The sequence below is a fragment of the Engraulis encrasicolus genome, chromosome 24, assembly GCF_034702125.1.
Source record: "Engraulis encrasicolus isolate BLACKSEA-1 chromosome 24, IST_EnEncr_1.0, whole genome shotgun sequence".
Taxonomy (NCBI): Eukaryota; Metazoa; Chordata; class Actinopteri; order Clupeiformes; family Engraulidae; genus Engraulis; species Engraulis encrasicolus.
In genome coordinates this window covers 34,067,503-34,083,050 of record NC_085880.1, presented here as the reverse complement: position 1 = coordinate 34,083,050, position 15,548 = coordinate 34,067,503, and the positions used below count along the sequence as shown (strand labels likewise).

At 42.6% G+C, this 15,548-nt stretch overlaps 1 protein-coding gene across 2 annotated transcripts in view; it reads left to right on the top strand.

Moving 5' to 3' along the window:
• Positions 1 to 15,548, top strand: part of LOC134441883 (DNA (cytosine-5)-methyltransferase 3B-like) — a 30,681-nt gene that overhangs the window by 2,881 nt on the left and 12,252 nt on the right. For both annotated transcript variants that reach the window (XR_010033222.1, XM_063192303.1), the window contains exons 2-13: positions 1,900 to 1,996; positions 2,299 to 2,336; positions 2,660 to 2,731; positions 4,246 to 4,479; positions 4,990 to 5,097; positions 7,317 to 7,455; positions 8,177 to 8,323; positions 9,956 to 10,060; positions 10,548 to 10,586; positions 11,290 to 11,369; positions 11,634 to 11,746; positions 12,769 to 12,952. Coding sequence is in view for 1 of the 2 variants with exons in the window: in XM_063192303.1 (XP_063048373.1) it covers positions 1,900 to 1,996; positions 2,299 to 2,336; positions 2,660 to 2,731; positions 4,246 to 4,479; positions 4,990 to 5,097; positions 7,317 to 7,455; positions 8,177 to 8,323; positions 9,956 to 10,060; positions 10,548 to 10,586; positions 11,290 to 11,369; positions 11,634 to 11,746; positions 12,769 to 12,952 (1,356 nt within the window). In the remaining variant the exon portion in view is untranslated. The remainder of the gene's footprint in view (positions 1 to 1,899; positions 1,997 to 2,298; positions 2,337 to 2,659; positions 2,732 to 4,245; positions 4,480 to 4,989; positions 5,098 to 7,316; positions 7,456 to 8,176; positions 8,324 to 9,955; positions 10,061 to 10,547; positions 10,587 to 11,289; positions 11,370 to 11,633; positions 11,747 to 12,768; positions 12,953 to 15,548) is intronic.

The window sequence follows — 15,548 nt, the reverse complement described above, 5'->3', positions numbered from 1 at the left end:
TGCGTTACCCTTCATGCAGCGCTTTGTTATGTAGGCCTATGTGTTGTGCATGTATAGCTGTGCTAATTGAAATAGGTTAATGCATAATGTAAGCTGTTATCAAAGCCATTTCAAATTGATTTATGGCATATGCATGTCTTTCTTTACCAGATGGATCGAGGGAACTTTAGGTTCTACTTGGAACACATGCCTTGTGCGCCTGAGCTCGTGCCATCTTTGCGTCTCTGTATTATATAGTGCTAGTGGTGTATATTCTGCCTCTAATAAACTGAAACTACGTACAGAATTTACCGTTCTAGCCCAACCGGGCTGTAGATTTATTAAACTCATACCTGGAGCTACACATACGTGACTTCCCTGGTTCAGTGGTGTGTAACACACAATTCAGTCCGTGTGGACCACAGTTCCCATTTATATAAGTGGGCCAGGGACCAAACCTTTAGTGGGCTCCTTTCTCCTTTCTTATACAGTCAGTCTGCTTAACTACTAAAGGAGCCTGAAACAAACTGTATGATTCGCAAAAGCAAATGCAATAGAATAAGCCTGGTCTTCTTTATATGGAAGTCTAACTTTGCACGTAAACTTACAACGGCGTAGATAATAACAAGGTTGTAATTACTTTGGTTGTATAAAACCTATGTACGTTATTGCTCATCATGCTGAATTTGAAAATTTAGAGCTGCCCTGCTGGGATTTGAACCCCGGCCTTCTAGGTTCTAAATTGAGGCTCTGACCGCTACACCAAAAGAGCCAGGCTCGTTGGCGAGACAGTCAGAACACACCCACAACCCTAGTGATGGTCACTCCATCTTACTCTCTTTCCCTTCGGGAAGCACTTCACAAACTCATTGGCCATTTCTCAATGTTCTAGTGTGCGTCCTTTCAAGTGTGTCAGCCTAAATAGTCACGCCCAGTGATTAGATACTCCGCAGATTTCACCAAAGAGTATCCAATCACTGGGCGTGACTAATTACTCTACTCTACTATTCAGGCTGACATACTTGGAAGAGCGCACACTAGAACATTGAGAAATGGTGATTGTGTCCCTCACGCAATTGCCCATCATTTTTCTCCCATCCAGTGTGCTCCATTATCTATGCTTCACCCATCAAGGGGGTCCCTCGCACTGTGGTCACCTCACATTACAGCTCACACACTACAAGTACGCTTCCGATGGCCTTACGCGGTAGCCATCCCTCTTCTGACACCATTTGTAGCAAAGTTGAGTAGAGTTGCGCTGCCAGGATTCGAACCCCGGCCTTTTGTGTCTAAACTGGGGCTCCTCTGACCGCTACACCAAAGAGCCTGGCTCGTTGGAGTGACTGTCAGAACACACACACAACCCTAGTGATGGTCACTCCCATCAAGTCGTTTCGATGCAACTAAGGTAAATAAGGTTAAAACAGCTAGCCCCTTATTTTTATGCAAATGGACCCTGACAGTTTATTTACATGTGACAGGAAAATATGATACTCTCATTCATTCCAAATGTAGCCTGGGAAATCCCATGCTGCTTTGCATAATCGTTCCAATCTGAAAGACAGCATGGTGTCTACCCTCAGCGAGGGTACCAAATCATGGTCCCTGTCTCTCTCCAATCAGAGAGCAGGGAGGTGGGGAAAGGTGATGACTGCAGCACAGATTCTTCAAGGAAAAGAGCTGTGACTGCCGTTTGTTCGAATAGATACAACTGACACGATTAGCTATGGCCATGTATGCCAAATGTCCATCACCATTACAGCTAATCTCAACAACCGGGGAAAACGCAGAAGGACCAATAGCATGTCTATTGTATTGAAGGCTAATGATTGTTGTCATAGGGCCAGTTACCTTAACCCCTTAAGACACTGCATTATAAATGAGCTCTTACCTTAATGGGAATGATGTGTTGTGTTTCAGCGTGGGATAGACCTCGTTTCATCTGTCACCATGAAATGTTCTGTCAGCTTGAGACGGCTTGCAAGAGAGGAGCTGGAGATGAGCTTGAGCTGGAAAGGTTGTATGACAATTTTAGTCACCTATCCTCTGGTCTTACTGTGAAGTTTGTTCACGTTTTATAATCAATAACCAGAAGCTGCTACTAGTAACTGGCTTAATGACATGATTTCATTGCTAGTGTTATTCCCTTTCCTTTCGTTCTATTTCTTTTTTGTTGCTTTTTTAATTTCAGGACAGTGTAATTTCATTTGCTTTAACAACTTCATATTTAGTGTTTGATGTTTTAAGTCAGCCTGATAATGCTCTGTGAAGTGTAACATAATTTGACAACTGTATACATTTTGTCTTTTACTTTTTTAGAAATGGTAACTGTGGATACCGAGTCCCCTGTGACGCTGGTAAGTACTCCCAAGATGATCAACACCAGAAATTATAAGAAGATCGAACGGTCAAGAAAAACTAGAAGAATCAATTAACTAGCTAGCCAACATATTCAGAAAGCTAAATTATTGTGGCACAGGCACACATTCTCTTAACTGGCATAATTCCACCGTCTGACAGATTGCCATTGTAATGAACTTGTCAGGTCCAGCATGTCTGTACTGTGTGTGTAGGTTTGTTGAGTGTGCTTTACCTCGCTTGCTCCTGTGGTCATCAGCTTGCTTCCTTCAGTACAGCTTTTTTAAGTGTTAGAGATGACCAAATTATGTTGCATTTGCAGGTTAAAAATGGGTCGCACGTGAGCACTCCCTCTGCCAGCCCACAAAATGCAGAGAAGGCGCAGCAATGCCAGGTAAGGAATGACCATCATGGGGTTGACCTGATTTCCATAATTTTGCTTGTTACATGTCAATGGAAGTCAGCGTTTTAGTGCATCAATTCAATTCGTGTTTTGAAACGTCTTGACTACTCCAAATATCATAAAGTTAGTGCTCTGTTTACTGATGATTAGTAATGCACCGATACTGGTATCGGTATCGGCACCCGATACCGCTCATTATACTCGTACTCGTACTCGTACTTGTCAAGGACTTGCCGATACCAGGAACGATACTATTACAACAAAACTATTACTAACGATGCTATTACACAAAACAATGCAAATTCTTGTCACGTTCTGTGGACTTGAAAGCAGCATGGAAAAAAGTGCCACCTCATACATTTACTAACATTTAAATCTACATGGAAATGGACAATAAAAATATCACAGGTGGAACAAAACAAGGCCATGCATTTACTTTCATTGTATTTTGGTGGTACAAGGTATCTGTATCGGTACTCGGTATCGGCAAGTACACACATTAATGTACTCGTACTTGTATCGGTTTTCAAAAAAGTGGTATTGGTGCATCCCTACTGATGATCCATTACTTTGGCATATTGTAAAACTGATGTAAACAAACTTTGAATACAGAAGAGAACTATAATGTAGAAGTACTGTTACAGGTTTAATAATTACAACATTAGTATGATTACATAGCCTACTTGCTATGATGTAATATACTACTAGTGTTGTACTTCACATCAATAAACACTACTGCTACTTTCTACATTTATACATCTCTGGCCTCCAGTTAGCTGTCTGGGATCTTGGCAAAGGCTAAACAAAAAAGAAAAACATGTTGTTATGTACTGGCACTCAAGGTTAGCGTGGGGTTGTAATTTGCCTGAATTTCTCTAGTCCAGGGGTGGGGAACATTTTTTCATCAGAGGGGCCACTTTAATGTTGTAAAGTCCTCCAAGGGCCGCACCAGAGAGAGTAGAGAGAGAGAGGTTCCATTGGCCCATTGTTTCCTGGCCGCACTGTGAACCCTGACCAGGATTTCCCCTTGCATTTTAGGTCCATATTGAAGGCGGTCACCTTTACAACAGAACTCACCTTCACTAGGTCCCCTGAAAATATAACTTAATTGATTTGCAAATGTCATTTCTAATATTTCTTTACAAAACATGTCATATTTCACGTGAAACTGCATAACATTAAAATTATGTCAGGGGCCGGATATGACCGAGCCCAGGCCTCAACCGACAGAAAAGTTCTCAAATCCCACCCAGGCCCGACAGTAATTAAAATATTTGTCTCTGAGCCCGACGGAAGCCCGAGACCATTGGCACAACAACATGAGGGGATAAGGAAGTTGAAAACTAGTGGAGAAATTTGAATGCAGTCAGATTGGCTACAGGAGCAGTTGTCACAGGTTCCTCGACACACAGGTTCCCCACCCCTGCTCTTGTCCCTCCCAAACATTTTTCCAGAATTGAACTTAACATGATCTCCTGTGTGTTTTTGTGGTTGTGTGGGGGCAGGACAAGGACCTGGCCCCTGTAGCAGAGAAAGCAGTTTGCACCAGGGGAGCACGGCGCCGCGTGGCGCGGACCTGCAGCGAGAATGGGGCTCATGGATTTGTGCTGGATGAGCTGGTTTGGGCTAAAGACAAGGACGTCTCCTGGTGGCCTGCACTGGTAGTGCAATGGACGGACGGGAATGCCCCGGCCCACATGAGGAGGGTGGAGCGGCTTGGAGATGACACCTTCTCAGAGGTGAGGCTAGGGAGAACCAAACAAACAAACAAACAAATAAAAGGACTAGAGTGCGTTAGGGCTGGGTATTGGCAAGGGCTTTACGATTCGATGCGCATCACGATGCACATGCCACGATGCGATACTATCACAATGATACATGAATTATTGCGATGCATTGCGATATTAACTTAATTCATTTTCTTTTTTCACCTTTGCCAACATTATACAATAAAAATGTAAATAAAACTGTGATGGTTTGTACGTGCAATAGGTTGCAAAAGGCTAATAATAAAGTTTAAAAATAATAATGATGATGATTTGAAGCTTGGGAACACTATCACTATGTGGTTGTTTTCTGGTCTAAAGGGTAACAGAACTCGGAAAGGACAAATCACGATACTGCAACCTTGCATCGCGGTACAGTATCGTGACTGCGTATCTTGATTTAATTCAATATCGTCACAGCCCTATAGTGCATACTGTTGTTCTCTGTGTGATTGCTTAGTGTCATGTTGCCACTGATTTCAGATCCACACCGACGGACTGCTACCATTTTCTGACTTTGCCAAGTGCTTCTGCTTCGTGTCCTACGCTGGCTTGTCTAAGTACCAGACTGCCATCTATCAGGCTCTGGAGGTGAGTTTCAGTGATCGCAGCTTTTCATTTTTGTTCAATGATTTCATTCCGATCATTGAATCTCCTTGTGCATGTACTTGCCTGTGTATGTATGGCTGGCACTGCTGCTGTGTAGGTATGGCTGTGCAACTAAGCTGTTTGACTACTGTATGACAGCTGTTAATGTGTATGACCATGTTCAGCTGCTACTGTGTGTAACAGGACAGATTGCAACCACTGATGTATGTTACATTACATTACATTACACTTTGCTGATATATTTATCTAAAGCAACTTATTTATTTACTGTGTCTGTTGGTTATAGTCCCTGGAGAAATGTGTGGGGTTGGGTGCTGAAGGGCACTTCAGCCATGAAGTGGATTGATGGAGGTATTCGGAGATGTAATGATAGGATTCGAACGTGCAACCTTCTGACCTTAAAGAGGAAATGAAGCAGTGACCTAATATAGGGGTCTATAACACCAGTAAGATAAGCCAGCAAATATATATATTTTAGAAGTCTGAAATTGAAGCCGTTAATACAAAAATAAAGCACAAACACGTAACGTTTCTGTTAATGTTTCCAGCCGACATCGGATGACGTCACGCGAATGGTAGTCTCCTATTCTAACCTCAGAGATACACCAGTGGCGACGCGATTCAAGCGACAGAGTGCAGCAGCAAGCCATACGAGCGATTGAGGAGACAAGAGTATGTCCGTACAGGCAGAAGGCAAAGCATTCAAGCATTCCCATTGGCTGTGGTCACTGACCTCTATACAGTCATTGGCTGTCGCGGCTTGTCGCCGAACCGCGTCATAGAAAGTTGAAAAGATTTCAACTTCAAATTGTCGCGCTCATCGCGCAAATCGCTCTAGTCTCCAGAATCACTTTTGTCTCTCGACTCAATACAAAGTCAATTACTTCCGTCGCTCGACTCGCTCAGATCGCCGCTGGTGTATTTCTGCGGTAATGCTGTTATGATAGTAGTGAATTAAACATTTGGGACTTGCGTGGCTGATTATGAGCTTATTTGCTTAACCCAAATGAAGCAAGAATACATGTTTGGGTGGGACAGAACAAATATGAGGCATGAAAGCAGACAAGACATCCCATCACATGAACCACAGGTAAACAAGCAGCTTTTTTGCTAAGGTGACAAGTCGCTAACAAATTTTGGTATGAGCCAACATGATCACTTTCATAATCGTGCAATGTTGCAGTTCCCTACCTTCATCTTCCGATGATTTCGCCAACATTTTCCAAGCACCTGAATTAATTTTACTTCACGTGCCCACGTTTATCGGTGTTATCCAGTCAAATCCAATCCAGCCAGTTTGAGGATGCATTCACGGCTTTTATAACAAAATAGTTTAATACAATAGATGCAGCTACTTTAATAAGCATGCCATAACTTAATTTAGGACATGATAGTTTAATGTGTGTACTCATTTCCCGTGGCATCAACTTCAAATCCCCAAAGCTCCTCCGACTCCGAGAGCGAGACGAGAGAGGGGATGGGATAGCCACACACACACAGGCTGCGTCCCTTCCCTTCACAAAGCTTTCCAAACTTCCGCCAATTTTGCAAGTTATTTTCTATTACTGAATTGAACCACATAGCCAACTTAACGACATGGGCTTTCAGATTAGCGTCCAACAATGCAGGAAAAAGACGTTATTGGTGACGGTCTGTCACTACAAACCTATGAGAGCGAGCAGCCCCACAGTCCTGACTCCTGTCCTATGGTGGATGCAATGGGTGGATGGCTGCAGCTATCCCACCATGCTCGTAGCAAAGGCTTTTTGACACAAAGTGATAATGACACTTGGCATTTCTCTTTCATCTGATAGTAGGTCTATAACATAGAAGACCCAGGGACAATGTAAAATGAACCCCTCGTCCTTCTTCAATTTTACTGCCACGATTAGAGTCAGTTAGCGCTGTAGTTAGCACACGCTAACGTTAAGTGAATGGAAGGTTACATTAGCCACCAACTTCTACCATTCGCGTTACGTAGGCGGCGAACATGGCTGCGCCCTTGTGGCGAAACTCGGTAATAACATGTCATTTTTCAGCAAAACTACTTAAAAGTGCAGTCCAACGAACATCCATTCGTTTATGAAAATAAATAAGCCGCCAAAAAATGATAATAGTTGTCAGTGCTTCATTTCCACTTTAAGACCACCTCCCTAACCATTAGGCCACGGCTGCCCACTGTATGTGCATGTTCTGTCCAGCTGGCGGGCGAGCGGTGTAAGAAGTCGTTCTCGTCTGCGTCGGGCAGTAAGGAGGAGGGCATGAGGAGCATGCTGGCGTGGGCCTTCGGAGGCTTCCAGCCCACTGGACCTGCTGGATTCATGACCATCCCAGACGACGGTACGCACTTTCTTAGACGTATATCATGTATGTGTTTTTTCTCAACATGTGATATTTCACCTTGAAGCATAAAACTATAGTTAGTCACCATATGGCAGACTGTGTAACGCGATGTATTCTCTAGCCCAGTGGTTCTCAACCTTTGAACAAACGCCCCCTTGTATTCATCATAAGCCCCCTTGACCTCATCAAAAGACTGCCAACACCCCCATAGTACTGAAAAATAAAAAGACCAGTGCACCCCAGTGGTAATTAAGCCCTGCCCCCACTCGGCTGTATCCTTCTCAACGCCCCTCATAGGGCTCCCCAACACCTCCTGGGGGGGCTGTACTGCCCCTGTTGAGAAGCACTACTCTAGCCGCACATTGTATACATTTTATTGTATTCTTCTACACCTCCTTTTATGGCCTTTGCCAATCGCATACCTGATAAATGCATGCTGTGTGGGTGCCAATTCCCATGTGTGACCTTGAAGTGACGTGAAGTGAAAGCCCAATTGGGAAACTCTAATTCCCATTGTCATTTTGACACAACACTGCACACAACGAAATTTGCATTTCTGCCTCACCCGTGCAAGGGGGCAGCCCTCAATGGCGCCCGAAGGGAGCAGTGCAGCGGGACGGTACCATGCTCAGGGTACCTCAGTTATGGAGGAGACAAGTCTGTCGCCCTAACCGCTTACCCATGACTTGACGGTTTCCCCCTCTTGCTCATCCTACAGAGGAAACTGCTGAGGTAGATTCAGAAAGTGACTCCCCTGCAGAGGTGGACTGTGATTCAGACTCCTCTGAGTCTGATTTTGAGCCCCCCTCCAAGAGAAGGAAACGGTCCACCCAGAGAACCATAACCACGAAGCCACAGAACCTAGGTAATGTAGAATCCTTCTGTGGGTGTTTTCACACACACACACACACACACACACACACACACACACACACACACACACACACACACACACACACACACACACACACACACACACACACACACACTAACTGAATAATAGCATTATTACAAATGTTAAAGGGGAAAGAAACCCAGAAATAACGAAATACCCATACCAGTACTTGGATTTAGTTTCATCTGAGATTACGTTTTTTATGGCTAAAATGTGTTTTATTGTGGAGTTCTATGTTTCTGGTTGATTTTGATGAAGATGCATTAAAACAATCAAACTGGCCATTTTGAATATTGCGTTGATAGACTTGCCCAGTTATTTTCCATCCTTTTTTGTCAGTAGCTGTGGTTAGACAAATGATGATTGAGTTTACACTGACTTGACAGTTTGATTTGAACATTTAAAACGTTTTGGAAAAGCAAGGAGCTTCTTTATGAGTTCTGGGAACATAAACGATGAATGTATCTCCACATTGTTTCAGGACACACTCTTGCAGTGCTTGCTGAAAGAAGCATTGAAAGTACAGGGGTTGGAAAAAATAATGGAAACACCTGTCATTTTAGTGTGGGACGTTTCATGGCTGAAGTGGACCAGCTTGTCTGCCAATCTTCATTAATTGCACATTGCACCAGTAAGGTGAAGTGTGAAGGTTCAATTGGCAAGGTTAGAGCACAGTTTTGCTCAAAATTTTGCAATGCACACAACATTATGGGGGGTATATCAGAGTTCAAAAGTGAGAAATTCTTGGTCCGCATGTAACTATTGCTTCTTTGACAGAGACATCAAGTCTTTGTGATTTATAAAGAGCCACGGTATCCAAGGTAATGTCTGCATACCACCAAGAAGGATCTGGATTAACTGTGGATGCAAGAGGAAGCTGTCTGAATTCTCTGAAATGGATGTTTGGGAGCTAACCCGGATTGTATCCAAAAAACATAAAACCACAGCTGTCCAAATCACAGTAGATCTCAACTCTCCTTTTCCCACCAGAACGGTCCATCGAGAGGTCCACAGGGTCAATAATATAACTTACACGGCTGGTCACCCAAACATCCCCTTCAGACAGGTTCCTCTTGCAACCGCTGTTAATCCTGTTGGATGTGGTTCATCCTTCTTGGTGCTATGCTCATATTACCTTGGATACCGTGGCTCTTGTCTTGATACATCACAAAGACTTTCTGTCTCGGTCAAAGGTGCAACCAAGAATTTCTCCTTTTTGAACTCTGACATGTCACCCCTAATGTTGTGTACATTGCAAAATTTTGAGCAAAACTGTGCTCTTACCCTGCTAATTAAACCTTCACACTTCACCTTACTGGTGCAATGTGCAATGAATGAAGATTGGCCAACAGGTTGGTCCACTTGAGCCATGAAACATCCCACACTAAAATGACCGGTGTTTCCATTATTTTGTCCAACCCCTGTAAGTCTGCATATGTATCAGAAAGTAGCCTCTTTGTGCAGATGGGGTCGCTGGCGGGCCTTTTCACTTTTTGGTGAAAATACTCATTCATCAATACATTGCTAGGACATTAACGAGAGCTGTAAGTAACAGATTAAGACAAAGCCATTACAATTTTGCAATTTTACAATTCCCTACAGAGGTGGACTTAGATTCAGACTCCTCTGAGACTGATTTTGAGCCCCCCTCCAAGAGAAGGAAACAACCCACCCAGACAACCATAACCACGCAGCCAAAGAACCGAGGTAAAGTAGAATCCTTCTGTGGGTGTTCTCGTGCGCGCGCGCGCACGCACACACACACACACACACACACACACACACACACACACACACACACACACACACACGCACTGTAACTGAATAATAACATTATTACAAATGTTATAAAGGGGAAAGAGAACCAGAAATAACGAAATACCCATACTTGGATTTGGTTTCACTTGAAATGGTGTATTTTATGGCGAAAATGTGTTTTTATTGTAAAGTTCTCTGGTTGATTTTGATGAAGATACATTACAACATTCAAACTGGCCATTTTCAATATTAACTTGATATACTTGCAGAGTTATTTTTCATCCATTTTTTTAGCAGCTGTGGTCAGACAAATGATGATTGAGTTAACACTGACTTGACAGTTTAATTTGTACATTTAAAATGTTTGGGAAAAGCAAGGAGCTTCTTTATGATTTCTGGGAACATAAACGATGAATATATCTCCACATTGTTTCAGGACACATCCTTGCAGAGCTCGCTGAAAGAAGCATTGAAAGTAAGTCTGCATATGTAACAGAAAGTAGCCTCTTTGTGCAGATGGGGTCGCCGGCTGGCCTATTCACTTTTTGCTGAAAATACTTATTCATCAATACATTGCTAGGACATTAACGAGAGCCTTAACTTACAGATTAAGACATAGCCATTACAATTTATTGAGAGTAAGGTTATAACATAGACTAACCTGGTTATCACAAAACTAAATCAATCACAACTAGGATTAAGTCCAGAAGCCATCTTTTCATTTTGTTGGTGGAGGGGTGTGGTTTGTGGTTTTTCATGGCTGTGAATTGGACACTACATACAATATGTCTGTTGTTATGTGTACTTGATCACAGCGGTCATCGCAGAATGCTGTCCTTCTTTAAAAACAAACTTTCGATCAAACTAGATTACATACTGTCTAAAGCTTGATTAAAAAAAAACATGATTTTGCATCTGGATTTGCGTCGGTTGATCTTTAAACAAACTACGCCCCTCCGCTTGTTGAGTAGTAAGCTTTGCTCCTGTTGTTTGTTTGGCCTCTGAAACTCATACAAACATTTCCGCCATGGTATCCAGGGTGTCAAGTAGATTGGAAGGAGGTAGCATGGGAATTTCAAGGCTGTAATGGCATCACCCCTCCCAAGAAAACACCCACATTGCACTGTTGATTTAAACTTACACCATATGCGTCTGGCTTGTCTCTTTTCCCTCTGAAGGTTTCTGCATATCCTGTGGATCCTATGAGCCTGAGGTTGAGCATCCACTATTTGAAGGAGGTCTTTGTGAGAGGTGCAAGGTAAACACAAACTCGCATTTACAAAGTTAGCATATAGTTTTCCTATATGCTTTAAAGGTAGGAAGCAGAGTTGTCATTTGAACTAGACTGATAGGCCTGCTCATCTCTTTCAATACTTTTTATTGTCCTTACTCTCTAGTCTAGGGTTATGCTAATACACATCAACATTTTTGGGGTATACTTAAACATACGTGCATACAGACTAACAAAATTGTAATACAAAGGCATTATATATTGACTGTTCTATCCTGTTGTGCCCCGCAGACAAACTTCGCAGAGACCCTGTACACATTTGACGAGGACGGCTCCCAGTCCTACTGCACAGTGTGCTGCTGGGGCCATGAGGTCGTGTTGTGTAGCAATGCCAGCTGCACCAGGTGAGGACAAGGCTCTGTGTGCATCCACTCTGTCTGGCCCAGTAAGACACGGAAGTGACCATGAGCAAGGCATACAACCTCCACATTGCTCCAGGGATTATAACCAATACCCTGTATTGAAGTATCAGTAGTCACTGTGGACAGCAGGTGTCAACTTAAAGACATGCTATGCAACTTTTTCATGGTCATAAAATTGCTTGGCAATCACTATTTTGCTTGACTGACCTGTTCCAATGAAAACGGTGACATTTCCATCTCCATCTGGTGGCTATAGCCCGAAACAGCATTTGCAACTTTGCCTATCGGCGCAGCATGCTTGTTCAGCTCTGGAAGTCTCGCGCGACACTGGCGCAGAACGAGGCGCATTCCCTTTCGTTGGTTAACTAAGCAGCTCGTTGAATACTGGCTGTTAGCTGATTGTAAAATATCATGCTGGCATAACTAGTGAAAACAACAAATGGGACTGCAGATAAATGATGAGCTAATTGAAATGAAAGGGGGGTTTGGCCAGGCAAATAATTTGCTTGTTTGAACATTGGAAAAGCCCCTTCAAAATGGAGAGAGCTGAATGGCGAAAGAGCAAAGATATGGATTTAATAATTCACATCACTGGGATTTATGCATTAGCATTCTCAAAGCCCACGCCATCTATACCTCGTTTAGTTTACAAAGCTACATATAAATGTCTTATCTAAAAGGGAGTCCAAGGCACTCTTCTTGTGCAAAAATCTTAAAAAGCCTTTATTTAAACATGGCTATTAAGTTCAAAAACATGAGGGCAGAGACCCACGCGTAGCGGCCAAAGCCTTCTTCAGGGTCACCCACAGTGCGCCACAATGCCTCCAGGTCTTTTGATGAAAGAAAAACTTGTTTGCCATGTTATCACCTTTGAGTCATACATTCAAATAGTTTGTTCAGCTCCATGTCCTTTTGGTGTCGCACCTCTAAGACATCTGACGTGTGTGTGTGTGTGTGTGTGTGTGTGCGTGTGCGCGTGTGCGTGTGTGTGCGTGTGTGTGCAGGTCTTTCTGCAAGGACTGCCTGGAGTTCCTGGTGGGCGAGGGCACGTTTGAGCGCATGAAGGAGGTGGAGCCGTGGAGCTGCTACATGTGTGAGCCGGTGGAGGAGAGCGGGGCGCTGCGTCTGCGGCCAGACTGGAGCACGCGAGTGCAGCACTTCTTCGCAAACAGCAGCGGACTCCACTTTGTGAGTGTCCTAATAGTGTTTGTTTTTTCCCTCTCCTGCTGTTTTTAAACTTGTCTCAATTTCTTGGATTTCTAAATGACACCTCTAGTATCGTGCAAAGTGCTCCGGTTGTCCTGAAGATGGAATGTGCACTCGTTTTTACACAGTTGCATGTTGCAGTTTCTCCCCATGTTTATTCTAGTCAGGGTCATTTTTCCAAAAAGTTGACACCTGAAGGCAAATCATGTTAATTTTCGGCATACAACTGATTTAGGGGTATTCAAGGGTGCTGAATCCAAATCTGCCGTATGCCGGACGCAAAAATGTACAGAAATGCCTCAAACGGGAATAGCACTTATTTATATGTTTTCAGACATGGGGAAAGCCATTATGTCATCAGATTTAAGCTCAGATTGGAAGACTATGCTTATGTCATTGGCTGGCAGCCATTTTAAAAGCAGAGAGCCTCATATTGTCAGCGATTTTTAACATTTTTACTAATCTTTCAAGATCCACAGAAAAAAAATGCTCTTTGTCTCTGTGAACACAAATACTACAGAAAACTGCACTGAACTGTCTACTTTCACCTGAAAAAAGAAGTTTGTGTCTACCTTTTTCCATTCTTTAGTTATGGGCAGTAGAACATGGGATGACACCACAAAAAAACACTGCCTTCTCTCTGCCCATTTTCATTTTACTTTGAGGACATCTTTGATAGTGTTCATGTTTGATGTGCAACATTTTCAGGGAGTTTGAAGGGTGCTTAATGCCAATATGATGTATAAATAAATGTATATTCCCATAGTACATCAAAATGAAGGAATCCAATATGGCCGCCGTCACCAGTCTACAGTGTACGTTTCTTTGATTACACAAGGTAAACTCTTAAGTGCATTATGTAGCATTAGGTTTTCATACAGGGAGAATTCATTTCCATACTCAGATTTAAGATAGATATCAAAGGAAATTATTTCAGTGTAGTCTGAATTCATGATTGCAACAGGAACATAGGGTGACATGTCTCAACCCACAAAGTGTCTTTGATAGTGTTCATGTTTGATATGCAGCATTTTCAGGGGTTTTGAAGGGTGCTTAATTCAAATATTCAAATATGCTGTGTATTAGGCTCAAAAACCTCTTTAATAGGCCTACCTCAAAATGAATTAATCGAATATGGACGCCATCACCAGACAAGGTGGACTCTTAATTACATATCAAAGGACATGATTTCAGTATAGGTTGAATTCATGTTTACAAGTGACAGTTGACTTTCATGTCAATAAGCTGTTCATTTGAATGAAAATGTTTTCTCTACTTCCACTTTTATTTTAATGCTTATTATAACATGATGCAATATGTCCACCTCAATCCACCTCTTCCAATATGAGACAAATTTACACACATAAGTCTGAATGTGCCTAAATATAATATGCACGTCTACATTTTGTGCATTAGCAATTCATTGTTTGCCGATTTTATTGCGGCACTTACATTATATCCAGGGCTCTAAATTAACTTTTTCCACCACCAGCCAATTTGGCTAGTGGACATTTTTTCTTACCAGCCAAACAGAAGTTCAACTAGCCAATTTTTTTTTATCTCGCCAAAATAAACTATGCTTTAGGCTAGTTTTTTTCTAATTAAATGGTCATTTTGTCCAGCTGTTTCTACAACACAGACACACTATAGACCTGCATAGGCTACTATATGCCTACATAATAAGCATATTATAGGCTATATATTTTTTCATTATTTTTTAACTTCTGCTTTATTTTTTACTTTCGTTACTTAGGCCTAATTAATTTGATTAGTTTTTGTTCAATTCCTCTGAAAGCAGCTGAATCACATCACACAAGCCACTCACATAACAGGCCTTTAGCATAGGCCAGTAACCAAGCACACAGCCAAACACTACAAAACCTCACATACGCACACCCCAAGGAAGGAGAAGAGATGAGAGGAAAAGGAGAGGAGAGAGGAGGAGCTCTTCTCTACCATGCGCAACAAAATGACAAGAAGCCTAGTTTAATTAAAAGTAAATAATATCTCGGGAATCTTCGCTTCCTTTGTTACTTCCACAGCTTCGTCGTTGGTTGCTTTTTTTTCTTTTCGATGGCGTGGGCTTTCCAACTTAGTTGCGCCAGGACTCTGAACATTTCAGAAGACATTTCAGAACTGACAGCTACGGTCACACTACTCTGACAGTCGGCTCTCCTCCTCTGCCCTGGTCGCTATTTCGTTCCACAACCACTCATTTTTAACGTCACTATTTACAATTACTACTAGCATTCACCAACACACAGACCCTTGCTCTACCCCCCGCCACATTCTCATCACTCGCACAAAACGTCTACACAACAGAAGTAGCGCTATGCATAATCTGCGTAAGTCCTGTTATTGAAACGGTCAGGGCCTCGCTGCTTCAAAAATGCAGCCGGTTACAGCAAGGTTCATATAGGCCTAGTAATAATAGCAGTAGTGACGTTAAAAAGGTTGTAACGAAAGTGACGAGAGCATAGGAGGAGAGCTGCCTGTCAGAATAGTGTGAGCGCAGCTTAGCTGACAGAAGGCTGGTCGTCTGAAATGTTTTCAATCCTGGCGCGCGCAACAGCATGGA